General features: G+C 39.1%; 1 protein-coding gene across 1 annotated transcript; it reads right to left on the bottom strand.

The window, feature by feature from the left end:
• Positions 1-23,353, bottom strand: LOC130220702 (E3 ubiquitin-protein ligase TRIM39-like). Its single transcript, XM_056452927.1, has 7 exons — positions 22,821-23,353; positions 19,838-20,011; positions 14,436-14,531; positions 10,294-10,515; positions 10,093-10,115; positions 9,880-10,010; positions 1-3,829 (listed from the first exon to the last, which is right to left on the bottom strand). Exons 1-7 carry the CDS (start codon positions 23,139-23,141, stop codon positions 3,354-3,356), a joined length of 1,443 nt encoding a protein of 480 aa, XP_056308902.1. The 5' UTR covers positions 23,142-23,353; the 3' UTR covers positions 1-3,353.
• Positions 23,354-27,746: the final 4,393 nt, after the last annotated feature.

The raw sequence follows: 27,746 nt of genomic DNA on the forward strand, positions 1-27,746 counted from the left end.
TAAACAAAAAAACTTTATCAGTTTGATAACAAATGTGTTGTAAATCTGCACAATGCAAACAAATTAAGAAAACACACTGCAATTGTTCACAACACATGCAAATAGCAAAATAACACAAAAGAAATGTTTCAAGGGGACCCAAAACTGGCATGGACCTGGCTATTTAGGGTTATGGGTATTTAGGCTAATGGTATACAAAAGACAAGGGAATCATGTAATCAGGATGTAAAAATAAACAACAACATCAACAACAATGGGGACATGCGCTACAGCTGAATTGGCTAAACTAAATTGGCCAAAATGTATAACTGTGTTGGGGTGTTTCCCAGTACTGGGTTGCAACTGAAAGGGCATCCACTACATGAAACATATGCTGGATAAATTGGTGGTTCATTCCGCTGTGGCGAGATTAATAAAGGGACTAAGCTGAAAAGAAAATGAATGAACAACAACAAAAACCCTCACCTTTTAATTATCACCTAAACTTCGCTGAGCAATAGTCATGACACCATAAACAAATCCCAGCCGGGTCCATCACATTTTTGGGTCCCTTTGAAACTTAAGCTCTCTCTTGGCCACTGTGTCCACTATAAATGTAAAAACATTTATAAGAAAATGATAATAAAATTGCATATATATGTTCAGCGGCTCAGCTGTGACTTTGTTGGGAATTATTTTCATCAGAAGCTGCAGACATAACATAATCAAATCAATTTATTTGTAAACTATAAAAACAACAGAACAGAATGCTATACAAAGAACCAACATAAAGTACGTAAATGACACTTGAATTTAAAAGAGACCAGAAGAGTAAAATGTTTTTGCTTCTGAGGCTTGATCAATAATCCCGCAACATGATTCATTGATTCAGTGGTTCACAAAGCTCATCAGCCCTGCAGTAAAATGATTAAACTACTGAAATCACAAGACCTTGGCAGTGTATAATTGTGAACCATTGAATCATCACAGGGGCAGCACAGTGACGCAGTCGTTAGCACAATGGCATTTCTGTGTGGAGTTTGCGTGTTCTCCTTGTGTTTGCGTAGGTATCCTCCGGGTGCTCCGGTTTCCCCAACAGTCCAAAGACATGTGGTATAGGTGAATTGGGTAAACTAAATTGTCTGTAGTTTATGTGTGGAAATGAGAGTGTGTATGGATGTTTCCCCATTACTGGATTGCAACTGGAAGGGCATCCGCTGCGTAAAACGTGCTGGATAAGTTGGCGGTTGAGGGACTAAGCCGAAAAAAAAAAAATGTATGAATGAATGATTTACTACAAACGATTCATTTAAGATTTGAAGTTTCAAGAAACAATGTTTTGAGAGCAGAGGCGTCAATACTGAGTTTCCCTCCAAAATCAGGCAGGCTTGTAGATGTTAATGTGCCCCAAAAAAATGTGTCAGAATAAAAGTCTCCAATTACTTGTGTGAATTGCCAAAATTAAAGTCCACCATTTGCCTACAGGAAGGAAATAAAAGTCCTTTACGAAGAGAACTGATGGAAACAGACCGTGGATCACTTCTCGTGTCTGTGGAGAACACTAAAACATGACATGAACAAGGAAATATGATAAAAGAATTATAAACAAAATACATAAAGGCTGAAATGTGAACAATATATGTTAAATGATTTTGATTAGGGTGTCGGGTGGCGCAATGGGTAGCACAATCGCCTCACAGCAAGAAGATTGCTGGTTCGAGCCCCGGCTGGGTCAGTTGGCATTTTTGTGTGGAATTTGCATGTTCTCCCCGTGTTGGCGTGGGTTTACTCCGGGTGCTCCGGTTTCCCCCACAGTCCAAACACATGCGCTATAGGGGAATTGGGTAAGCTAAATTGTCTGTAGTGTATGTGTGTGAATGAGTGTGTATGGATGTTTCCCAGTACTGGGTTGCAGCTGGAAGGGCATCTGCTGCGTAAAACATATGCTGAATAAGTTGTCGGTTCATTCTGCTGCGGTGACCCCAGGGGACTAAGCCGACAAGAAAATGAATGAATGAATGATTTTGGTTAATTTTGCTGACTGATACACTACACTCATAGTGGCTTTGAGCCATTAACAATAATATAAATGATTTGAGTGATTTCGTTGTACATTCACACACAGCAGAATAAACAAGATTGCACTTGCAATGCTTCTTAAAATGAAGAAACAAACACAATAAGTGGCCAGTAAAGCCTTCTCTGTTGGCCAAAACACTCAGAATCACTCATTTATTAAAAAAAATCAATCAAATTTTTTTTGATTTGTGATAAAATTCATGGTAAAATAAATTTCCATGGTGCAGAACAATGGAACAACTCATTGCTCAAGCTCTTGTTCTCTCCAAACTGGACTATTGCAACTCTCTACTAGCCGGGCTACCAGCTAACTCTATCAAACCTCTTCAGCTGCTTCAGAACGCAGCAGCACGAGTGGTCTTTGATGAACCCAAAAGAGCACATGTCACTCCGCTACTCACCCGTTTGCACTGGCTGCCAGTTGCTGCTCGCATCAAATTCAAAGCTCTGATGTTTGCTTACAAAGCGACCTCTGGCTTTGCTCTTTCTTATCTGCTCTCACTTCTGCAGATTTATGTGCCCTCCAGAAACTTGCGTTCTGTGAATGAACGTCGCCTCGTGGTTCCATCCCAAAGAGGGAAGAAATCACTTTCCGAACTCTCACATTCAATCTGCCCAGTTGGTGGAATGAACTCCCTAACTACATCAGAACAGCAGAGTCACATGCTGTCTTCAAGAAACGACTAAAAACTCAACTGTTTAGTCTCCACTTTCCTTCCTAATCTGTAACTGCCTCTCTGGCTATACCACTAACTGTACTCTCTCTCTCTCTCTCTCTCTCTCAAAATAAAAAACACATTACTAATGCTTTGCTTCTTAGACTTAACACACCTGAAACTTGTCTATAGCACTTGTTCACTGCTGCTCTTATAGTTGTGTAAATTGCTTCCTTGTCCTCATTTGTAAGTCGCTTTGGATAAAAGCGTCTGCTAAATGACTAAATGTAAATATAAACATGATGTAGTGCTTCTTGTTTGGCATGACATCAATCAGGCAGTGAGGGTCTTTGTTTTTTTTTAGATCTTAAATGCAGAACTGTTCACCAAATCGCTTGAGATGGATTACTGACGATTAAAAGTCCCCATTATAAGCATATGAAATGTCTATATATGATCACTTCAGTTTGGCTTTGGTTTCAATCAGGTCAAAAATAAAATAACTAGACATACTAAATCAACAAATAAAAAAACGGATCTGTTGTTTAACAGCAGTATGTGAATGTCAGTGTCAGCCTAACTCATGTCTTGTGCATTAAATAATAGAAACATGAAAACTTAAAACATCCAGACCTACATTTACCCACTGAATCCGAAGATCTTCAGAGAGTCGAGAGTATGAAAGAAAGGAAAGACAGTGTCAGTGAAGGTGGTTGTGAATGTGTGTAGAGGTGTGTTTTTTACAGGGTCAGAGAAAGACACAGCTCCAATATCATAGTCCAGTTCAACTCTCAAACGCTCAAGTTGACCAACAGCAATTCCAGCCCATGTGGTCATACTATAATTATCATAGTGAACACTCCAGTTGTCAGACTTAAAGATATCACCTCCCTTCTTGTGGTTTGATTCTGTCGTTACTCCAATAGTCCAGAATTTACTGTCTTTCACCTCCACATCCCAGCTGTGTTTTCCTGAGGTATAACCCTCTGAACCCAGAACATACGGATGGTAGGGTTTCTCTGTATCATCAGGACTCTTCTCTCTCTTCACACTGGTCAGATCATCAGACACTAAGAGATCCGGATGAGCTGTTTTTGGATCCAAAAACACAGGAACTGAGGAGACACAATCAACAACTGCTTTAATCTGATGCTCAATTGTAGAAACCCTTTCAAAGATCTGATGAAAGAATACCTGACTGTACTTTCCAAGATGTTTATAAATGTTCTTGAGTACATTTCTTTATAATTTGTAATGAACTCAGAATGTACTCCTCTTAATTTTATATGTAAAACTCTAGTGTTCATTATAAATAATTTTTAATGCACATTTTTTTTATGTACGTGCCCTCATTATCTATTGCAAGACTGAAGAGTGCAAACTGACATTCAAACCTGCTTTCACTTTGGTAACTTCTAAAGATTCAAATCAATTTCCAAAATCTTGGGTTGGGTATCGTTTGGGGTTATTTCGATACCGGTGCTAAATCGATACTTTTAAAACGATACCGGTGCAAAAACGGTGCCTGAACCGATACCTTTTGAGCCACAAAATTATGGTGGATGACTCTAGAAACATCTTTTATTTGACAAAATCTTTAAAAAAAAATGATTTTAATAGAACAATATAATTAAAGTTTAAAGGGCACCTGTGGTGAAAAATCTACTTTTCAAGCTTTTCTGACAAATATATGTGCATGTATGGTGTAAAGACCGTCATATTGTGGTGAAATAAACACACCCAGTCCTTTTTTTTCAATTTGGCAACATAAAAACGGTGGACCAATTGGAGCGGTTTTCAGATCGACCGCAACTTTACGTAGGAGTGCGGTCCCCCCGCCCACCAATATTGATTGACAGCTGCGCATATTAACATGTTCCGGTAGTCACGTGTATAATCATATCAACAAGAGAGGATGAGCGCAAAGCAACCGGGAATAAAAGGTCTGTTCAGTTCGCTAGAGTCATCAATCGTGATCAAGAGTGAGTTTCACATGTTTAAAATGTTTTAAAACAGAGCATGTGTGTAATGAATTACAGCGATTCACTTCAGATTCACTTCATCAGCACAGCCGCGTGTCAGAACAATTATAAAGGAAGACGCTTCAATCCCGGTTTGTGGACGTTAAATCAGGTTTATTTTGTACACTAACATAACAGATATCCATACAGCAGTGGAGAATAACCTGTATCCTGTCACATATGCGTGCAAAAAGAGTGCAAAGCTAAACGGGCGCTCTGTCTGTCTGTGTGTGTGTCTGCTGCGGTATATGTGTGTGCGCGCGTGAACTTTGTGTGACTCATCGATGTAACTGCACATCAAATACTCATTGGTAAAGTTCTTACTGTAGTATTTCTCACAAGCGCTACGTGAGATCTGCTTCCTTTAAGTCTGTCTGTTGTCTGACGCAGCCGAGGGAGGAGATTAAGGCAAGCAGAAAGGCACGTAGAAACGGTGGGCGGGGAGGACTAGCCTTAAAGGAGCAGTACACCAAAACCGCCACCCAGTGAAAAAATGTATAAATAGAAATTTAATAAAAGGTATAATAAAAAATCTGATGGGTGTTTTGAGCTGAAACTTTACAGACACATTCTGGAGACGCAAAACACTTATATTAAATCTGAAAAAAGGGCTAACCTAGGTGCCCTTTAAAGTAAACATCAAGTCATGTTTTATATATTTGAATTACACTAATATATTTCCTTTGATCATTTGTTGGTTAACATGAATTTAAGATTTACATTATGAAATTACATTAGCTTACTACTAACCTGTGGACAGGCTGTCATCACAATACTGAACTTTATTCTAGGTTTGGGGTTTGTGACTGTTTACTTGCTATCAGTAATCTAATGATTTGCCTTAATCTGAATAAGACAATAATATGATTAAGGTCTTTACATGAGTTGCTTTTTGAATGTTCCTTTCATGATCCTGTCTTACATGTTATAGTACATAGATCAATCAACATCATTGCGTCACCACGATATCCATGTTTCCTCCAAAGTTTCATGTAATTTCAGGTGCTTCATTTTTAAATTTAACTGCTGTTTCACTTTCATTCAGGAACATTTCATTCATGCCCCCATGACAAACTGAGGTATTTGATGCGAGCATTAAGTAAGGACTGGAGGAAGAGTGCTCTTTTAATGGAATTTGATACCGCCCGTTGAATGGAAAGAAAACACCTCCGCATTTTGCGACGCGAATGTATCTGTGGTCCTTTAAGGTAATCAAAAATCACTGTTTACATAGTAGTCTAGACTCTTAATCAGTATTGTCTTAACCATATTAAAATCAGAGCATTGGTGTCCATGTATGTACTCATTGAAAGTGCCAGATGATGTCGCAAGCTTTCAGAGACCGTGCATTCCTCTGCCTTTAAGTTGATTCTATGAGCCTTCAGTTGTGTCATAAAGTTTGTTGTGTTTCCCCCTACACGCAACTTTTGTAAAGCATCTGCTTCACATTGCTGTAAAACACGCTTTAGAACACTTAGAGCAAATTTGATGAACGTGATCATGTGTGTTGATCTGAAGAGAGTCGCTCTCGCTTACTAAATGAACAATAACAAATGCCTGACATCGCCTGTCCGTATTCCTCGAAGTTGTTTAGAATTGAATGTTTAGAGATGGTGTGACAATGCGTACCTCTGTGTGCCTTTGATGCACCCCTTGATGCTTCTTACGTCCTTGTTGCAGCAACAGTGGCACCAAATTTAGGCATCGATATTTATATGCTGATTCGGTCCGGTACATACTGGTTACAAACGTACAGCACCGGGTTTCAGTACCCAACCCTAGTCAACTCTGTCATGTGGAAGAGTGTGATACCTTTAAAGCAGGGGTCTCAATCTCGTGGCACGCAGGCCAAATGCGGCCGGCGTGACGATAGTTTGTAGCCCCCGGCTTAATTTGAAAGTTTAATGTCAGTGCGGCCCACGAGTTTGATATATATGACCCTTTACAGTGTTGTGTGCAGAGCTAAACGAACCCACCAATCACGGTGGGGTATATGACTCTTGGAGGCGGGACATCGCTCCATGCTGGCTGCCTCATTTCTGGGCGAGACATTATACGTAGATAAATGTATATAAATCAGTGCTTAATTTGAGCTGCATCTTGCTTCGGGAAATGTCAGATATTCCCGTTTTGCTTTCCGGTATTTATTTTAATTCATTCAGCGTTAATTTGTGCGCAGTGAATACCTGCATGTGTGTGTGTGTGTGTGTGTGAGAGAGAGAGAGAGAGAGAGAGAGGCAAGCGAAGGCTGTGTGGAGTGTATGTGTGTGCGCATGCATGATGGTAGTCACCATGCCCAAGTTAAAGCAAAAGTCGTGTTTGACTATTGGTCCTAAACAATATTTTCAGCCAATCATCTTTCTTATTCTTACAATGGCCCTCATTGGTAGGTGGTTATTGTTTCACGCGTGGTGAGCAGTGAAAATAAATAATGGCAAAGTGGCTGACCTCAATATGGATTTTCAAAATATCAAAGAGGCAGTCAAGCATATTTTCATTTCTTTAACACCACGAGTAAATCTGATAATGAGCCTGATCTCAATTAGCTGGAACTGTCTCCCTGGATAGCATGTGACAGAAGCAACGCGAGTCAAGTCGGCCACAGAACATGACGGAGGAGCTAACCGTGGGCTCTTCTTTAAGATTAGTCAGAGTGAGTTATTTAATTACTATTTTTCACATGAAAGTGAACTGAAATGGCCCTTAGAGAGCTATTGTGAAGTGATGCGTACACGGGATAAAAGAAAAGTAAATGAAACTCAATGCAGCCTAATGTAGTCGTCTGCAGTCACATATTGACACCTGTCCATCGGCAATAAGAATCCCCGATAACCCTTACAAATTATACGGTCGCACCGTTACTTGTGAAAACAAATTAAAACAAATGAAAATGATTTTTTCCCCTGTAACAACAACAAAGCGGATAACAGTAAATCTAATTAATATTATTATTATCATTATTATTATTATTACTATTTATTACTGATTGATTCATTTTCTTAATAATTTTTCATTTATTTTTTCTTCTTATTTTGTGTTAAAATTTCCAATCTTCTCAAATCTCTTTATTTTTATTTTTTAACACAAAATAAGATGAAAAAAATGAACAAATTAGAAATGAATAATATAATTAATTTCTTGTGGAAAACCTGATGTGGCCCAGTCTCACCCAGACTCTGCCTTGAGCGGCCCCCAGGTAAATTGAGTTTGAGACCTCTGCTTTAAAGTCAGCATGAAATCAAAATCTACTTATTTTTAGATGTATATAGTAGGGATGTCATTGTACAAAGGCAATCAGTGCAGATGTGCATCACTGTTAGACAGAAAAGACCACAGCAGTGCAACCATTGAGGAGCCATTAACAAAGAACCTGTTTTTGCATCTGAAAACAAGAGACGCATTGCTTAGAATTGGCTCTGCCATGTTGCAAACAGAGGCGAGCAACACTAGTCCCTCCTCCGTATTCTTCTGATTGGTCCACTGCTGTGGACAGAGACAGTATGATGAATGAGTGCTGCTGTATGTAAAAGATGCAATTGTTTTATCTTCACACGGCTTTTGAAAAATATTGGTGCTGCTAAAGACGCACGTCTATAACAGTCACACACGTCCGTCAAACAATGGAATTTAAAGACACTGTCTCAACTTGTGAGCACGTAAGTGAGTCTGTATTCTAGTCTTCGCTACACACACAATATCCAACAGTTGTTGTGCGCTGCAGCTGCTGTTACGCTGGACACAGTGCTGCATTTACAGTAAAAGAGATTTCAGTTTTGAAGCTTACTGAATCTTACATTGAATGCACAATTAATGTTTTCCTGCTGTTTTAGGAGAGGGATGAGCTTAATCTCCTTTAGGGTGGGGCTATCTAGGGCGGAGCTATCAGTCATTTAGGATAGGGTTATCAATCCTTTAGGGTGGGGCTATCAGTCATTTAGGGCGGGGTTATCAATCTTTTAGGGTGGGGCTATCAGTCCTTTAGGGCGGGGTTATCAATCCTTTAGGGCAGGGTTATCAATCCTTTAGGGCAGGGTTATCAATCCTTTAGGGCAGGGTTATCAATCCTTTAGGGCAGGGTTATCAATCCTTTAGGGCAGGGTTATCAATCCTTTAGGGCGGGGCTATCAGTCCTTTAGGGCAGGGTTATCAGTCCTTTTGGGTGGGGCTATCAGTCATTTAGGGTGGTGTTATCAAGCCTTTAGGGTGGAGCTATCAGTCCTTTATGGTGGGGTTATCAATCTTTCGGGGTGGGGCTATCAGTCCTCTATAGTGGGGTTATTAGTCTTTTGGGGTGGGGCTATCAGTCCTTTAGGGCAGGATTATCAATCCTTTAGGGTGGGGCTTTCAGTCCTTTAGGACAGGGTTATTAGTCTTTTTGGGTGGGGCTATCAGTCGTTTAGGGTGGGGCTTTCAGTCCTTTAGGACAGGGTTATTAGTCTTTTTGGGTGGGGCTATCAGTCGTTTAGGGTGGGGCTATCAGTCCTTTAGGCAATGTCCATCTTTCATCAATCCACTTGATTTCCAAAGAACAAAGTCATGCACCACCCTACAATTTTATTTTTATTTATTTTTTTCATGACCATTTCAAGTGGATGTCAATTATGTAATGCCAATTATGTATGTATGGACAATTTTAACTTCCTCTACATGGTGACTGTAATTTTGCTCTTGGCCCACTCCAAATGCTCGCATTGTTTGAGATGTGTGATGACCAACATTCCAAACCAGGACAATAGTAAATAGTAAATAGTAAAATGACAATAGTAATAGTAATAACTGTGTAAATGTGCAATAAAAAAACACATCTGCGTTACTTAATTGATGTTTTAACCCAATAATAACAGCAATAATAATGCATTAACTTGCCCTGTCCTGATAAAAAATATGATTGCTATAATTATTTATTTAAATCAGAACTTTAAATTCATAGGTTTTGTCTTACAATCACTACTGTAGAACAGGTGTGAGTTTATTATGTCCTGATGCTGGATTGGTAGATGATGAAAGGGAAGTTATGTTTGTTTGATGACATTAATTATATACCAGAAATAAATTATTTTTCACTCATTAATGACTAAAATAATCTAGCAGTTTAGCATCATGAAAACAGTATATGCAAGATCAGAGAAGTTTTGTAGACTTACTGTACTGAAAAATGTTATTTATCGTCTCCTCCATCTTTTTCTTGATGTTGGACATCAGGTTCCACAAGTACCGTGACACATTTACTGAAGCTGCAGATGGCAGTTCTGGATCCAGCTGTGAGATCTGGACTCTGGAAGAACATTCAGAAGTCAGAACTGCAGTGATTTTAGCTTCAGAAGCAGAGAGAGCAGAGACACCAGCAGATCACTCACCTTTTCATTAAGACATCTGCCTCCTGCAGAAGAAACACACAACTGATCATCAAGAGCTCAATCAATCAACCAACCAACCAACCAACCAACCAACCAACCAACCAACCAACCAATCAATCAATCAATCAATCAATCAATCAATCAATCAATCAATCAATCAATCAATCAATCAATCAATCAAGTCACTCATCTGAATCAGACCTTTAGTAAGCAGTCATCACTGGCTTTTAGCATCTCCTCTGTGTCTTTGATTGCATCTGTAAGAGTTGAGATCTGACTGTCGATCTCCTCCACTGTCTTCTTCATTATCTTCTCCTCTTCATCCCTCAGTGCAGCGATCGCTGCTTGTTTTTCCTCTTCGAGTTTCTGGCGAAGCGTCTCAAACTGATGTACAATCTGTTTCTCTGTGTGGTCAACCTTAACCTTTAAATAAAACAACATGGATGCTAAATCAACAAACATCAAAGGTCTCAAAACTCAGGACTTCTGGTAGTACCTAGAATAGCAAAGTCGAGTAAAGGAGGTCGAGCCTTCTCATTTATGGCTCCTAAACTCTGGAATAGCCTTCCTGATAACGTCCGAGGCTCAGACACACTTTCCCAATTCAAAACTAGATTAAAGACCTATCTGTTTAGTAAAGCATACACTTAGTGCACCACTTGGGGGCTTCCACACAGCTTATGCATCTTGTTGATATACACTGTGAACATCAGCTACGCTAATTATCTTCTTTATTCTCCATTTCCATCTGGGGATACTCCTCCCGAGGCCCTCAGACTATACAGAGCCACTGATTCGATCCAAGACCAACGACGAGATGATCCCAAGGTTTCCATATCCTGGACCAGGCCGTATCCTGAGCAGCTACTGTGGTGGTCATGGAGGAGTGGAGAACATGAGACTGATTCCTGTGACGCTCCAGAGACAGACGAGTCTTCGCTGAGGCCAGCTTCCAGCCTCCGCCACCGAGACTGCAGCTCTGCACAAGACGTTTGGCCAGCGGAGAAATTAAAATGGTCGTGCCCAACTGAGCCTGGTTTCTCTCAAGGTTTTTTTTCTTCACTTCCGCCTTTAGTGAAGTTTTTTTTCCCTCTCCGCTGTCGCCTCTGGCTTGCATGGTTTGGGATCTGTAGAGCTGCGCATCGTTGGATTTGCTCTTCAGTATTTGGACTCTCAGTAGTGATTATTAAACCACACTGAACTGAGCTAAACTGAACTGAACTTAAACACTACAAACTGAACTACACTGTTCCTATTTACTGTGACCTTTTATGTGAAGCTGCTTTGACACAATCTACATTGTATAAGCGCTATACAAATAAAGGTGAATTGAATTGAATTGAACATCATTACATCAACTCACATAACCTCGAACATTTACATCAAACACTTACAAGAAGATAATTTGCATATTTTTGACAAAAACAATGACATCAATAAAATGTTTCTTGATTCTCTTTGATAAAGGGGTTTTGAGCCATTCTTCTTGAAGAATAGTGTTCAGGTCACTACATGATGCTGATGGAGGAAAACATCCTGAAATCCTTCCTGAGTCGCTCCTCCAAAGTCTTGCTGTTATATTGGTGCATTATCATCCTGATACACGACACCACCTTCAGGATACAACGTTTGAAACATTGGGGGCAGATGGTCCTCCAGAATGGTTCAGTAGTCCTTAGCAGTGACGCGCCCATTTAGCACAAGTATTGGACCTAGGGTGATGGCGTGGGTTTTCTGATGGATGTTTGCTCCAGGATGGAGTATCACGTATAAATTATTTTGTCTTTATGATTATTAATAAAGTTTAATGGTTATTATATGATGAGCTTAGTGTCCTTCCAGAATAATACTGGAATAATATGTGTGTCATTGCTTTTTCTGTATGACAGATGATTTGTTTCCGTAGGATCTACCCAGCCAGGTCAGAGGTCATGGAGACCTCTTGAGTGGACCTGGACTCTTGGAAACAATTGTTTGCGGAGTTATTTGCCATTATATGTGTTAAATCTTTTAAAGTTAATTCCTTTGTATGTAAGCTGCCAGTTTGGATGTAGATTATACTGTTTTTTTATGGAAGCATATGAGTAGCATAATTCATGTAATATCAAAATGGCTATGCAATATGTTAAATGGCAATGTATTTCTGTATTTTAATTAGCATTTTCCAAGACATATGTGCAATATTTAGTGCAGAATGAAAATGAAATTACATCGTTTGCATTTCTCATTTCAAACACAGTTTTAATATATACATTGTATCCACGTTTTAATGATTTGTAAGTAGCAAAATTAAATTGAAAATGCAATACACAAACCGAATTTAATGTGTATAAAGTACAAGGAAAAACTAGCAAAATTATCATTCAAATGTTATTTGTTCTAAATGCCTTTACACTCACGTGTAGGAAACGCAGGATTAGATTTTCAGCATAACACCGTGGGATGTGTGTAGCAAAAGCAATTTTGAAATGTAATACATAAAACGATTATGCAATATGTAAAATGGCATTGTATTTCTGTATTTAAGTTTGCATTTTCCAAGACATATGTGCAATGTTTGGGACAACCAGAACCCTTCCTAGAGCTGGCTGTTTGGTCAAACTGAGCTATTGGGGTCTTCCACCAGTCAGACCTTTATGGTAGAGTGGCCTGACACATGAAAGCATGCATGGAGTTTGCTAAAAAAACACCTGAAGGATTTTTGGTCTGATGAAACCAAGATAGAAGTGGTGTTAGTGAGACCAGCAGGAGTCGCTCAACCTGTGGTCTGCGTGAGTCCTAATGCCCCAGTAAAGTGAAGGAGACTCTATGCTGTCAGTGGGTCCCATCTTTCGGATGGGACGTTTAACCGAGGTCCTGACTGGTCATTAAAAAATCCCATGGCACTTCTTGTAAAGAGTAGGGGTGTACCGTGTAACCCCGGTGTCCTGGCCAAATTCCCTCCATCGGCCATTACCCATCATGGCCTCCCAATCATCCCCATCCACCAAACTAGCTCTGTCACTGTCTCTCCACTCACCCTATAGCTGGTGTGTGGTGAGTGCACTGGTGCCGTTGTCCTGTGGCTGCTGTCGCATTACCCAAGTGGATGCTGCACACTGGTGGTGGTGTAGAGAGACCCCCCTGATGATTGTGAAGTGCTTTGGGTGTATGGCCATACACAATAAATGCATTATATAAATACACATAACATTACATTATGTGTGGAGAACCAGGCACTGCTCATCACCGGTCCAATACAGTCCAACATTGAAGCATGGTGGTGGCAGCATCACGCTGTGGGTGTGTTTTTCAGCTGCAGGGACAGGACCACTGGTTGCAATCGAGTGAAAGATGACTGCGAAATCGAAAGATGACTGCGGCCAAGTACAGGGATATCCTGGATGAAAACCTTCTCCAGAGTGCTCAGGACCTCAGACTGGGCTGAAGGTTTACCTTCCAACAACACAATAACTCTAAGCACACAGTTAAAATAATGAAGGATAGGCTTCACAACAACTCTGTGACTGTTCTTGAATGGCCCAGCCAGAGCCCTGACTTAAACCCAATTAAGCATATCTGGAGAGACCTAAAATGTCTGCCCATCAATGTTTACCATTTAACCTGACACAACTGGAGAGAATCTGCAAGGAGGAATGGCAGAGGATCCCCAAATCCAGGTGTGAAAAACTCATGGCTGTATTAGGTCAAAAGGGGGGTTCTACTAAATGCTGAGCAAAGGGTCTGAATATTTAGGACCATGTGATATTTCTTTTTTGTTGTTTTTTTATTTTAATAAATTTGCAAATATGTCAACAATTATGTGTTTTTTTGTCAATATGGACTGCTGTGTGTGCATTTAGGAAATAAATTAACTTAAATGATTTCAGCAAACACCTGCAATATAACAAAGAGTGAAAATGTTAAGGGAGTCTGAATATTTTCCGTTCACACACACACACACACACACACACACACATACATACATACATGTGTGTGTATATATATATATATATATATATATATATATATATATATATATATATATATATACATACATACATACATACATACATACATACATACATATATATATATATATACATACATACATATATATATATGAGCAGTGAGTGTGAAAGCTGAACAGTAGCACTGTTTACTGCATGAAGACACTGCTGCAATCACTTGCTTTAACAGTAGGTTACTGCACGTCTCACAGTTCAGGCCCATTTTTGTCTACTGTACATATAACGACGATTGACTGCGTGTCAGGGTGCCGATAAGCCCTTATTCTCTGATAAGAACCTTCTGGATGTACTTTATCCCATACTTAACATTAATATGATGTTCAGATTGCTCACCTTGATGTGTTTAGCTGATTCCTCAAACTTTCCTTTAATATTTTCTTTGTGTTTACGATCCTCTTCTAATGACTTTATTTCTGTTTTAAGTTTCTCCTGGAATTGAAAAGAAAAGACAAGGATAAAACACTTACTGCAAAAAGAAGAGAGATGGTGTTAAAGAGAAACATTACACTACCACTGACTTCAGTAGTGCAGGGGTCACCAATTTTTAAAGGTGGGTAGAGTCTCCAAAATCTATACTCAAGTAAAAGTACAAGTACTTGCGGACATTTTTACTCAAGTAAAAGTAACGATCTTAAAAGTTACTCGAGTAAGAGTAAAAAATATCTGATGAAAAACTAGTTACTTTTCATTTTATATATTTATAGAAATTTTCATTCCATATTTTTTCTTCTGGAGAAGGTCTTACTTGTTTTATATCAGCTAAAATAAAAACAGTTTTTAATGTTTTTGAAACCATTTTAAGGTCAAAATTATTAGCCCCCTTAGGCAATATTTCTTTTGATTGTCAACAGTACAAACTATCATTAATTACCCTAACTTGTCGAATTAACCTGGTTAAGCCTTTAAATGTCTCTTTAAAAATCATCACCTTAGAATTATAAGGTTCTGTCTGCGTTCTGAATGATTTTGAGATTTTTAGCTTCAATGTTTTTGCATTCCGTATAGCAAACAGTATGTGTGTGTAACATTGTTTTTTAAATAAAAAGTCTTAAAAATATAAACAACTTATAAAAAACATCCCATAATGTAAATAAGTTGTCATTTGATTAGAATATGTCAATAACTCAAGTTTGATGAAAATGTCAGATAGAACCTTATAATTCTAATGGTGACAAAATATCTAGTGTCTTGAAAAATATCTGGTCAAATATTATGTATTGTCTTCATGGCAAAGATAAAAGAAGTCAGTTATTAGAAAGGAGTTATTAAAACTATAGAAATGTGTTGAAAAAATCTTTCTGTTACAGCAATTGTATGTTAAAAAATAATGTTTAAATGCTGTATTTTTAATGGTTAAATGACTAATGTGTGCAGGGCTAATCAGCTATTCCATTAAACAGCAGTTTCTTTAGTTATCCCATGGTTACCATTAATAAGGTCTAAAAATATGGATAATTTTGCCACTTGCCACTACGTGCTTTTTCAGGTCAGAGCTGTCATTCATGTATATGTTGCGATGTCAGATTGATGTGTGCATCGCATTATGAAACTATTCTTGTTGACATCTTGGAGTAAAAACATAGACTGAACTTCAGGCCGGGTGACCTGGTCCAACACAATCTCACTGCAATTCGTAACTTTTTGATTTAGTGGCTAATTCGTATGAATTCGTACGATCTAATTCGTACAATTTAGTACGATTTGCTCATCACCCAATGACGGTTGGGTTTAGGGGTGGGGTTAGGTGCCACGCCTCCTTTTTAAAATCGTACAATTTCGTACGACTGAACTCGTACGAATTTGTACGAATTAGCCACTAAATTGACAAAACGTAAAATACTTACGTTTTCTCGTGAGATCAGTCTGTCTGGTCCAGTAAACTCACTAGCCGCGTTTCCACTATTGAGCCTAAAGCGAGTGAGCCAGGGCTAGTCGCGTTTCCACTGTCACTTCTGGGGCTTAATTGGGCCGAAGCGGGGCTTTCTCAGGGGCAGCGGCCGGGCTTTTTCAGCCTGTAGAATAGCTTGGGCCAAAGCGGGGCTTTCTCGGGGCCAGCGGCTAGCCTTTTTCGGCCTGCCGAATACCTTGGGCCAAAGAGGGCCAGCTGGGGCTTCAGGGCGGAGTGAAAGTAGAGGCTGACTTTGCCCGAGTCTGGTAAAGATGGCGTGCCGTCATTACACTAGTTTTCCGATCACACACGAGTACACGCACCAAACAAATAAATAAATAAGGGAAAGAAAACATATAGCCTTATAGACTGGGGTCTTTTTTCGTATGATCGCCCTTATGTTTCCATTATAAATGTAAGGATGTTGCATAAAATAATAAAGTTTTCATTTATAAGTGACTTTTCTTTGCTGCGTCCTCCTCTATGTTTCAATTACGCACAATAATCTTTACACCATATTAAAGACACAGCAGCCAGTAAATGTTGTCGAGAGTTTTTGTCAAGTTTAAAAGGCGTGTTTGTGCGTGTATGTGTACGTTTAGATGCCTGTATGTGTGTGAGAGACCAGGCAAAAGAGCGCTCCCTTGACAGCTCTGTTGATGCCGTGAGCGGCTTCTTTCTTTTTAAATTTACTTTGGAGATAATACACAATATGAATACAACAGAAAGACATACAACTTTCCAAATCATATGTCTACTTGTGTAGGCTCGAAACAATAGTGTCATATCTTGATAAAACAGCCTAAGCTATATTGAAATCATTTAAAGAATTACAAATATCGGATATAATAAAATCACATTAAATAAATAAACCAATATAAAACAAACAAAAGCTAGCTATAACAATTTAGGTATATACAATACATAAACCGTTTTAAGCCATATATAACTTTCATTTTACAAAGACCTATCTGAGAAAAAGATTTTAGATATTGTCTAAAAACAATAAACACCGGAGGAGGTTTAAAACATTATTTTAAAAGTATTTGGATACGATGATATTAATCAAATCGTGCAAACAGAGCATTTTATGGGTGAGTGAAAGCAGAAAATAGGCGACCTTTTTCTGTTATCCAGTCCTGCGCAGCGCCGCTTTAAACGCATCGGGGAAAACTGCAAATACAAAATGTGTTCTGTGTCCTCAAACAAGTGTTTATGTTTTTATATGACGTGGTGAAATTTTGAATGTAGAGCTTTATTAGTGAATAGCTGCTAAACGCAACGAAATATAGGCTACATTTTATTACTTGCTCTTATGTGCTGAAACACTTAACACTTAAGATCACCGAATAATATGCAACATCCTTAAATAAAGGGGAATTACCTATTAAGTGTCATATAGCAGAGGGAAAACATGTATATGTTTTAGGTCTCCAGAGCCTTTGGGCTGAATGTTTGGTGACGTCTATTAAAGCGAGGATGTTATTATCAGAGAATTTCTGTGGTTTTTTATTATGGATAGGTGTGCTCACTGTGCTGGGTCCCTCCGTTAGTGGCGAGACCACTCGATGCACGATGCCAACAGTCTGTCGGCGAGTAAATGAATATAATGAATGAAACACACAGGCCTGTGTGTATAGACATATAATATAATGCTGTACAGTAGCGTGTCATTTGTTTGTTTCGGTTGTCTTCATTTTAATGGTTTCGTGATGATGCGATGGTGTGCTTTATCTGCCTGATTCCCGCTGAAGTGGGCGGGTTGTGTGGCGTTTGATTCGGGGGACGTTCTGGGGGTGGGGTTAGTGTGATGCGCTGCGAGCTACTAGCCCGACAGTGGAAACGCGACATGATTTTGGCCTCACTGCTCAACACCCCATGTGATTGGTCCGACCCGGCCCAATAAAAGCCCTGCCTCGACACTGGAAATGTGACTACTGCACAGACAGCGTGACTGTCCTTCTCGGAACCACAGATGGCGAGCGGGACCACAGTGTAAGCTCACACACCTTCCTAAACTTTAGCCATTATTCCAACAGGCGCGCTCTAACCGAAAGCGGGAGACATGTCTCTATAGCAACCTCTCACGACACAACCTCTCCAATGCGGCACCTCGCGATATTTGCAAACAAGATATATGGATGATATTTATCATCACTTGGCAGTAACAGAAGATCAACGCCAAATGTAGTGAAGTAAGAGTAATGATTTCTCTCTAATAATTTACTTGAGTGAGAGTAAGTACACATGTTTAAATGTACCTAAAAAGTACCCAACAATTTTACTCAAGTCAATGTAACAAAGTAAATGTAACTCTTTACTACCCACCTCTGCCAATTTTGGTCCTGTGGGTCCATGTCCCTGCAGAGTTTAGCATCAACTTGCCTTAACACACCTGCCTGAAAGTTTCAAACTTACCCTAGTAAGACCTTAATCAGGGTTAGAGCTAAACTCTGCAGGACTCCAGCCCTTCAGGAACAAGGTTGGTGATCCCTGATGTAGACTGACTTCAGATTGTATTGATATTGTGGTAATGCTTTCACTTTACTGATAATATCAAAAATCATAATAATATTGTGGTTGTATAGAATCAAATGAACATCTGAACCACTTTAAACACACAACATCAAGAACCAGCATATATGTATCTCAACAATGGTAATACGCTTAATGCAGCAGTGCAACAGTGTTTTGTAGAAGTCTGACAGAAATAAGTCAAACAGGTCAGTAAAAAGTGAAGCTACTGATGCTGTTTTTGAGTTGTTTATTGATCCTCTGATGAGATTTTGAGAGATTTATTGTTTAATTTCAGTTGATTTTATCTAAAGCTCTTCAGTGATTCCTCTTAATCAACACTTAATCACTTCATTAACTTAACTTCAACACAAATGGAGTAACTTTACAGGACTCATACATGTTATTTTTCAATCTTAAATGGTTCGAGGTTTCCTCAAATGGACTGATCAATCTCCATTGACATTGGGCTTTTACAGTGTACGGCTAGCTGTTCTCTGAAGTCTCCATGTCAGTTTCTTTGCCTCCACTTTCTGCATGTTTTAATTGTTTAAGCTAGTCATGATTATCTCTTACAAATGTGAAATAAAGCTTGTCAAAATGATTTTTTACTATTGATTTTTCTTTGAATATAAAACAAGACATCTAATGGGTTTGATTGTGTGGTTGGTGTGTTTTTCAGAGGTAACACACTCTAAACACACAAGTTGTTTGTCCTCTTCACAGTAATGTGTGAGTTTCAGATTGTGTAAACTGCAGATCTCCTCTGACTCTGGTGAACTCTCTTTTCTCTCCTTCGGTAAAGATGAACACAAGTTTATTAATGTAAGATTTCTCAGCCAAAATAGGTAAAATTCAACAACATGTTTTCTAGTCTGTGCACTGAAAAATGGTTAATACAATCATATAAGCTGCATTTAAACAAACACATTAGGTTAAACATTACTAAATTTAAGTTGTTTGTTTAAATTCAGCCCATATAAATTGTTAAAAACCACTTATATTAAAAAAACAACAACTGTAAATCCAATGAATCATTTTTTCAGCATGTGTTTGATTTAAATGGAAGAGAATGACAGAATCATAAGAGGAGATAATAGCCATCATTGTCCCTCTTCTGGTCTAATATTGTGACAGATATCACTGAGAGATTAACATATCAATGCTGTCAAATGACATTGATTTACACATAATCTATATGTATTTGATGTTTTTTGTATTTGATGACAAATGTTAGGTTGGACAAAATGCCAATATAGGGGGCATAAATAGTATAATATCAGTTTATTACCATTTATAGACCTTTAAATGTGAAACAAAAGAAATGACTTGCCTTATATGTTGAAGCAGCTTCACTGATGGATTTAAATGAGTGATTGGTGTGTGTTTCAGCATAAACACACTCTACACACACTTGCTGTTCATCCTCCTGACAGAAGAGCTGGAGTTTCTCATCATGTAAACCACAGATCTTCTCTGACTCTGATGAACTTCTCTCTTTTGTGTCCTTCAGGAATGATGAACACAAGTTTTTTTTTCTCAGCAAAAATAGGTAAAAAATAAATTTTTTATACATAAACACACATTTTCTTGTTTGTGTGTTTTAATTTAATACAAAAGAATGCCTGAGCCATAACACCATAAAAATAGGCATCATTTTCCTAATTCTGCTCAAATACATTAGCGACAGCTTTAACTGTCATTTACACAAGATAATCTAGACCAGGGATTCTCAACTGGTGGGCCGCGGTCTACTAGTGGGTCTCAGCAATTCTGCAGGTGGGCCACGAGATTGCGTAAAATTAGCTCAATATTATACTATAATTTTTGGATTTCATTAGTAATATGCTTTATTAAAACGATCGAAGTATTTCTCCTGTTCTCTGATTGATAACTTCAAACTCGTAGCAAAACAGCCACACGATCGCGTCTGCAACTAGCACACGTAAGTCTGTCCATTCATATAAACCATGCATGAAGTGAAAGTCTCTCTTTGTGTATTTTTGTGCGAACTATTTAATATATCTGCATAGTTGTCCAAATTAAAGAGCACCTATTATACATGAAATAGGGTCATATTTTGGTTGTAAGGGTCTCCAACAACAGTCTAATATGCACTTTCATGGTTATATGATTCATTCAGCGATTCATTTGTTCCCAAACCCCTCCTCAGCGCGAAGCTAATCTGCGCTGATTGGACCGATGACAGCCTGTTGCGATTGGTCGACACTGACAGCGTTCAGCGCGAGACAGAGTGAAATGCCCAGCAGCTAATCAACAATATAAAAGTAGTCACAGTGCATACACGCTTCATAGTGTAAGACGTGGATTTTGGCTGCCAGTGGGTGAATGTAAATACAGACTATGGACTTGAAAATACAGACGACCAACTATTTTATTGAGCAAAAACTGGCGAGGAGATCAACACGAGTCTCCTAGCCCGTCACGCTCTACCTGCTCTTTTTTCTCACTCACACACACACACACACACATTACCCTCCTCCTCAGCATTTAATGTTAAATCCGTAAACAAAGCGGCATGTGTCGCGTTTCCAACGTGGCTTTACACGCGATACGAGAATATAAAGAGTTAACCGGATACAGTACACACGGTTACAAGTAACAAAACAACTAAATACATCATTTGCAAGCTAGAGTAAACGAGGCAACAATTTAATCGCACGTACTTACACTTGTGAAATGGAGGAAGAAACTGATCCATGATCCACTGATCCATGTTCTGACATAGTCCCTTAAATTACATCAGTAGTCTTTTCTGATCCTTCTATTAACAAACGGCCGATGAATTCTCCGTTGTTAGCATGTAGTTTCCAGAAGCACTGTACAAGGCTGGGCTATAATGCTGAAGTATTATTGCAAAAATAAACCTCAACCTCTGACTCTTCACAGTTTCATCTTTGGGTAGAGACTGTCAATAATATCCAGCTGAGCACAGCGTGACTTCATTCAACCGGCGTCTATGTGTGTGCGTGCGCCTTTTTTTCTGTGTTAGTGGGCGGAGCCGCAGGTTTTAAATCTCCCGGGTTTGCACGCGCAACTACTGGGCGGGGCTTGTATTTCGTAGCCATGTCACTGCAAAACACCTAATGACTCGTTATCAAGACGACTCCTTTGAAGCACCATATATAATATGGGCTCTTTAATGTCCTGTGAGCACATAATATGGGCTCTTTAATGTCCTGTGAGCACATAATATGGGCTCTTTAATGTTCTGTGAGCACATAATATGGGCTCTTTAATGTCCTGTGAGCACATAATATGGGCTCTTTAATGTTCTGTGAGCACATAATATGGGCTCTTTAATGTCCTGTGAGCACATAATATGGGCTCTTTAATGTTCTGTGAGCACATAATATGGGCTCTTTAATGTCCTGTGAGCACATAATATAGGCTCTTTAATGTCCTGTGAGTGTTTTATAAAGGACGTGCGCCCACCCATACAGGAGGATCTAGCAAGGCTCAATTGTGTTTCTGCCATAGAATGTAAAATGAAACTTACACATGAGGTTCTGTACAGGTACTGTATTTTACATTTGTCTGTATATTTTTGAAGTAGATACTTAATAGTAGATATTCAGTCAGTCCAGTTTAAAGCAGAAGCTGGTCTTTTGCAATCTCCCTGTTGACCTGTGGTTCTCTTTGAATCTGTGTATGTTTTTAAAACATGAAAATATGATTATATATTTTCCCTGTGATGGGTTGCGGTTGGAAGAGCATCCGCTGAGTAAAACATGTGCTGGATAAGTTGGTGGTTCATTCCACTGTGGCGACCCCAGATTAATAAAGGGACTAAGCCGAAAAGAAAATGAATGAATGAATATTATATATTATATAATAATATAAATATGGGCGTCACGATGGCGCAGTGAGTAGCACGATCACCTCACAGCAACAAGGTTGTTGGTTCGAACCTGGGTCAGTTGGCGTTTCTGTGTGGAGTTTGCATGCTCTCCCAGTGTTCATGTGGGTTTCCTCTGGGTGCTCCAGTTTTAGAGAAAATGCCAGACAGGTGGGCCTTCAAAAATTAATCAGAGAAAGAAGCGGGCCCCGAATTGAAAAAGCGTCTCGATCAGAACCCCTGATCTAGATGCTAACTGTGAACTGAAGACTAACCGAAGTCTGTGTTTCTTAGCCTTCATATTGTGCATTTGAATAGTTTAGGCTAGCCATGATTATTCTTACATATTTGATATTGAGCTAGACAAAACGACAGGAATGTTGGCAGTATAGATGTTATAATATCTGTTTATTACTATTGATAGTTCATTAAATATGAAACAAGATGTCTGACTTACCTTATATGATGAAATGGCTCCTCTGATGGATCTGAATGTGTGATTGGTGTGTTCTTCAGAGTTAACACACGTTAAACACACATACTGTTGGTCCTCCACACAGAAGAGCTGGGGTTTCACATTGTGTAAAATGCACATAACTGGAGGAAGCTCATGTGAGGATCTTCTTTTGCATAAAGCACACTTCTTTGTTACGTCATCTGTCCAGGATGATCGAAGACACTCTGTACAGTATTTGTGTTTACATGTTAAAACAAAAGGATCCTTGAAGTTTCCTTTACACACAGGACAAGTAAAATCTTCTGCTGATGCTGAATCCATTTTCACTGCTGTTAAGAGTTTTAGTGATCAAATCTTCACTCTCTAGATGACGATTTTTCAAATTAACCACGGCAAAAATGACAAAGTTCTGTTTACTAAAAGAAATTTCTCCAAAATCCTTCCTGAAAAAAGTTTCTGGTTGTTCTGCTTCAGTTTTAGACGGAGACAAAGTGAAAGCTGGACAGACGAGAGAAGGAAATCAGTCTCTTGTGTGTGAGTTTGGTAACAGGGTGGAGTTGTGGATCACCTTCAGTTTGTTAAAACAGGTCAGACGAGATATTTGTTTAGATTTACATTTCACATGAACTTGCTCTGATCTTTCTGAACCCACAAAACATCAAGAACATTTATTAGAAACACTCATGACATATTATGAATATGATTCACAACCATTGAGGAAGTCACAGACGAGAGCAACATTATCAGACACGTAAATCCAGATTAAGGCTCTCATCTGTTCTGCTTCATTCTTTGTCTACAATAATAAAATCGGGGTGGCACGGTGGCTCAGTGGTTAGCACTGTGGCCTCACAGCAAGAAGGCCGCTGGTTCGAGTTCCAGCTGGGCCAGTTGGCACTAAGAGTCCAAACACATTCACTATAGGTGAATTGGGTAAACAGAATTGTATGAATGTATGTGTGAATGTGAGAGTGTAAAGGCATTTCCCAGTACTGGGTTGTGGCTGTAATGGTATCCGCTTCATGAACCACATGCTGGAATAATTGTCGGTTCATTTCACTGTGGCAACCCCTGATAAATAACAGACAATGCCGAAGGAAAACGAATAAATGAATAATAAAATCCTGAGCCAAACTAATAAAATTAGAAATGTGTTCAGACATGTTTCTTCATTTTTAGTAATACAATACCAATGTTTTCACTTCAGATGAACCAAGAAAGCAATATTTGTTGGGGGGAAAATGATTTGCGGTTGCACAAATTGAAAATATTAGTTATTTTCTGACACATTGTGCTTTTTTGGAAAGAAAAATAACAATATTATTATTGTATATACTCAAAAAGAGTTTCAGCTAAATTAATATGTTACTTTATCATTATTAAAAGTTGTCAGAGCTGAGATCACAGTCCTATAATGCAATTCAAAAGCAGAAATACAGCTTCCTCCGTCAATCTCGAGCAACTGTTAATAACAAATATGTTTCAGTGTAGAGACAGCCTGAACGAAGTCTGCATGTGAAGTGTGTTACAGATTTATTCGTGTAACACAAACAAGGAGTGTGTTGTGGCTTTCAGAAATCAGACATGTAGGCTTTGTGGTGTGGTTTTCAGGAAAGAAAAGACATTTAAATGAGCAAGATTGATAAAATAAAAATAAAAGTGGATATAAATCTAGATGAGGACTGTGTGCAAATATATTATAGACTGTATCAATTGTATAAACAAAATTATGTATTTAAATTAGTGGCTTTTCTTTTAAATAACAGAAAACATACAGATAATAGCAGCACTGCATTGGTTATGAGCCAAACAAAATAACAACTGATGTGCTTGCAATTTAAGGCGGGTAAGGCCTGAGGGGAAAGAGCGTTTTAATGCCTAAGATGTTCTAAACCTTTCACACACACACACACACACACACACACACACACACACAAAAGTTTCTTGTCATGAAGTACACTTAAGTAGTGTTGAGTATACCTTCAACACATGTAGTATACTAACAGCCAAGTACTACTAGTACTGTTGTAACCCAGGGAGTGACAGACAACAGAGGTGGGCAGGCAAGCAATGGTCAACACAGGGGCAAACAGATGTATGAGGGCAATCCAGAGTCAAAGTAAAAAATAACAGGCAGATGGTCACAAGGCAGGCAGCAAACAGGATTAAACAAATAAACAAGGCGATGATCAAAAACAAGACAAAGGAAACCGCGTTGTAATGTCACTAAAACAGTAGACAAGACTCAGCAACAGTGTTTGCGTTTGAGCAGTACTTATAGTCCCTGAATCAATCATTGAGCAGCTTCAGCTGTGTCAGTGTAATCAGTCAGAATCTAGAACATGTGTGTGAACGGAGTGCATGTATGAAGTTGAAGTCCGTGAACTGGCAGACTTGTAGTTTGTATGAGTGTGAATGTTTTCCAGCGACCTCTGGTGGTTAGAGATCACTGGTGATCAACTGTAGTATACTTGTGTTTACTACTTGAAAACTGCTGGGGACTAAATTGGACCAAATTTGGTACAGTGAGTATAACAGTCACAGTATAACAGTATAAACTTTAAATGTGCAAGATGTCCACAATTAGGCTTTTCATTATGAGTATGCTAGTAGTTTAGCTGTCTAATACATGACTAAACTTGTGTTTCCTAAGGGCATTGCAAAGAAATCAGTTGCGTCTACCTGAGGGAAGAGCTGTGAACTATGGATGATTTTAGCTCTGTTTCCTCATGCTGGAGATATTTGCGGTATACTGTAATGGCTGCAGGCTGTGCAGTTGCATGCTCAGGGTTGGACTGGGATACAATTTCAGGATGGGAAATTCCACACCCACCCAGGTCATCCTTTGGTAAATGAACTATCACTGTCTGAGGGTTTGGTAAATGGTACAGTATATAAACTAGTGGTGGGCTGTTATTGGCGGTAATGTGCTGCATTAATGCGAGACTCTTATGGGGTGATAAAAAAGTATCGGCGTTAATCTATTCTCAAAGTTGGGTTAGGAGCTGGGTCTATTCTACGCAAGCTATGATGACTTTCAACTTGATATTTTAGCGCAGATGTATACCTAGCCGAATTGCACTGTAGGAGGCTCGAATGAGTCTTTGAACTTGTATGTATTCCTACTGTGAAATGACCACATCAAACGTGACGTGCTAACATGGATGCAGTTCACTAGAGTGAATCTGATTAATGTTAGCTCCACATCTAACTGTCAGGCACCTGTAGAGTTTATGCGTTCCAGTAAAACATTTACAAATGAAAATGCCCTACTAAATCAAATCAGCAGGATGCCTTGTAAATCCTCTTTCTTTAAAATAGTTCATTTGGTTTGCTGAAGGCTACGGGTTGCAGGTCAAGACAACAGTCTCACTCCAGAGAATGGTCCAAATCTTCATTTATTAATTGGCATCAACTTGCTTGCGTGTGTGGTTTTAGCTATGCATGCACACATACATGCACAATCCTTAAATGCTCTGCTGATTTGGACTCTATAGTACCTGTTTTACAACTTTAAACTACCTACAACCACCACTGAGCTATATTCTAGCGATCGTTCTTCCCGCTACACTTTCACTTCACTCTGTAGTGGATTTTGGCATAGTCCATTTCTCGTGAGATGACAGGGGTGCCTGGAAGAAACCAAGTCGTGGGGGGAATATTTTCTACAGGCCTTCTGGATCTTTCTTCGAAGACACTACTGAATACGTTTACATGTACATCTGTAGTCTAGTTATTTGCCTCAATAGACAATAATATAATGAAGGTGTTTACACAAAGTGCTTTCATGTAAGAGTTTCCTGTCATTTTGGGTGACTTTAACTGCAGTTCGGCAGTTTCACTTTAACTCATGAACATTTCATTCATGCCCCCGTGACAAACTGGGGTATTAGACGCAAATAAGGAGTAAGGACTGCTGAGAGTGTTATGGAATTTTGTAACACATGTCGAATGTAAAGAAAAAACTTCGGCATTTCGCAATTTTTTTTCGCAACTTCAACCTTGTTACTTTTTTATTTTGCTACAGTGAGTCCTGATATAGGCAGCATGGTGTCTCAGTGGGAAGCACATTCACCTCACAGCCGGAAGTTCGCTGGTTCGAGCCTCGGCTGGGTCAGTTGGCGTTTCTGTGTTGAGTTTGCATGTTCTCCCCATGTTGGCGTGGGGTTCCTCCAGGTGCTCCGGTTTCCCCCACAAGTCCAAAGACATGTGCTATAGGGGAATTGGTTAAGCTAAATTGTCCAAAGTGTATGTGCATAATTGAGGGTGTATGGATGTTTCCCAGTGATGGGTTGCAGCTGGACGGGTATCCGCTGTGTAAAACATATGCTGGATAAATTGGCAGTTCATTTCACTGTGGTGACCCCAGATTAATAAAGGGACTAAGCCGAAAAGATGAATGAATGAATGAATGAGTGAGTTCTGATATAGAAAGAAGTAAACCAAATGAAAGTTGTAGAGACCCAGAAGTCCTGTAACTGATTGAGGACATGTGTTGGGTCTTCCTATACTGTAATATACCTAGAACATTGATTGGTACTGGCAATGGGTTGCTTGAAGGACAAGACAAAAGTGTAATCTAAGAGACAGAGACGGGTCATCAAGTAAAGGCAAACGGAAAATCCAAAACGCAGGGAGGAGTAACAGTAATCCAAATCAAACCAAAGGTCCCAGGCAGAGGTAAATCCAGACGATGTAAAGGAACAAGACTGCAACTAGAAAATGTTTTGTTAGACTTTACACTCCTGAAACTTGCCTATAGCACTTGTTCACTGCTGCTCTTATTTTTTTGCTTCCTTGTCCTCATTTGTAAGTCGCTTTGGATGAAAGCGTCTGCTAAATGACTAAATGTAAATGTTTTCTGGAGACAGCTGATGGAAAACTATAATTTTGATATGGTGTTGAGATCCTGAACTACAGAGGTTT

This window comes from Danio aesculapii, chromosome 3, assembly GCF_903798145.1.
Source record: "Danio aesculapii chromosome 3, fDanAes4.1, whole genome shotgun sequence".
NCBI lineage: Eukaryota > Metazoa > Chordata > Actinopteri > Cypriniformes > Danionidae > Danio > Danio aesculapii.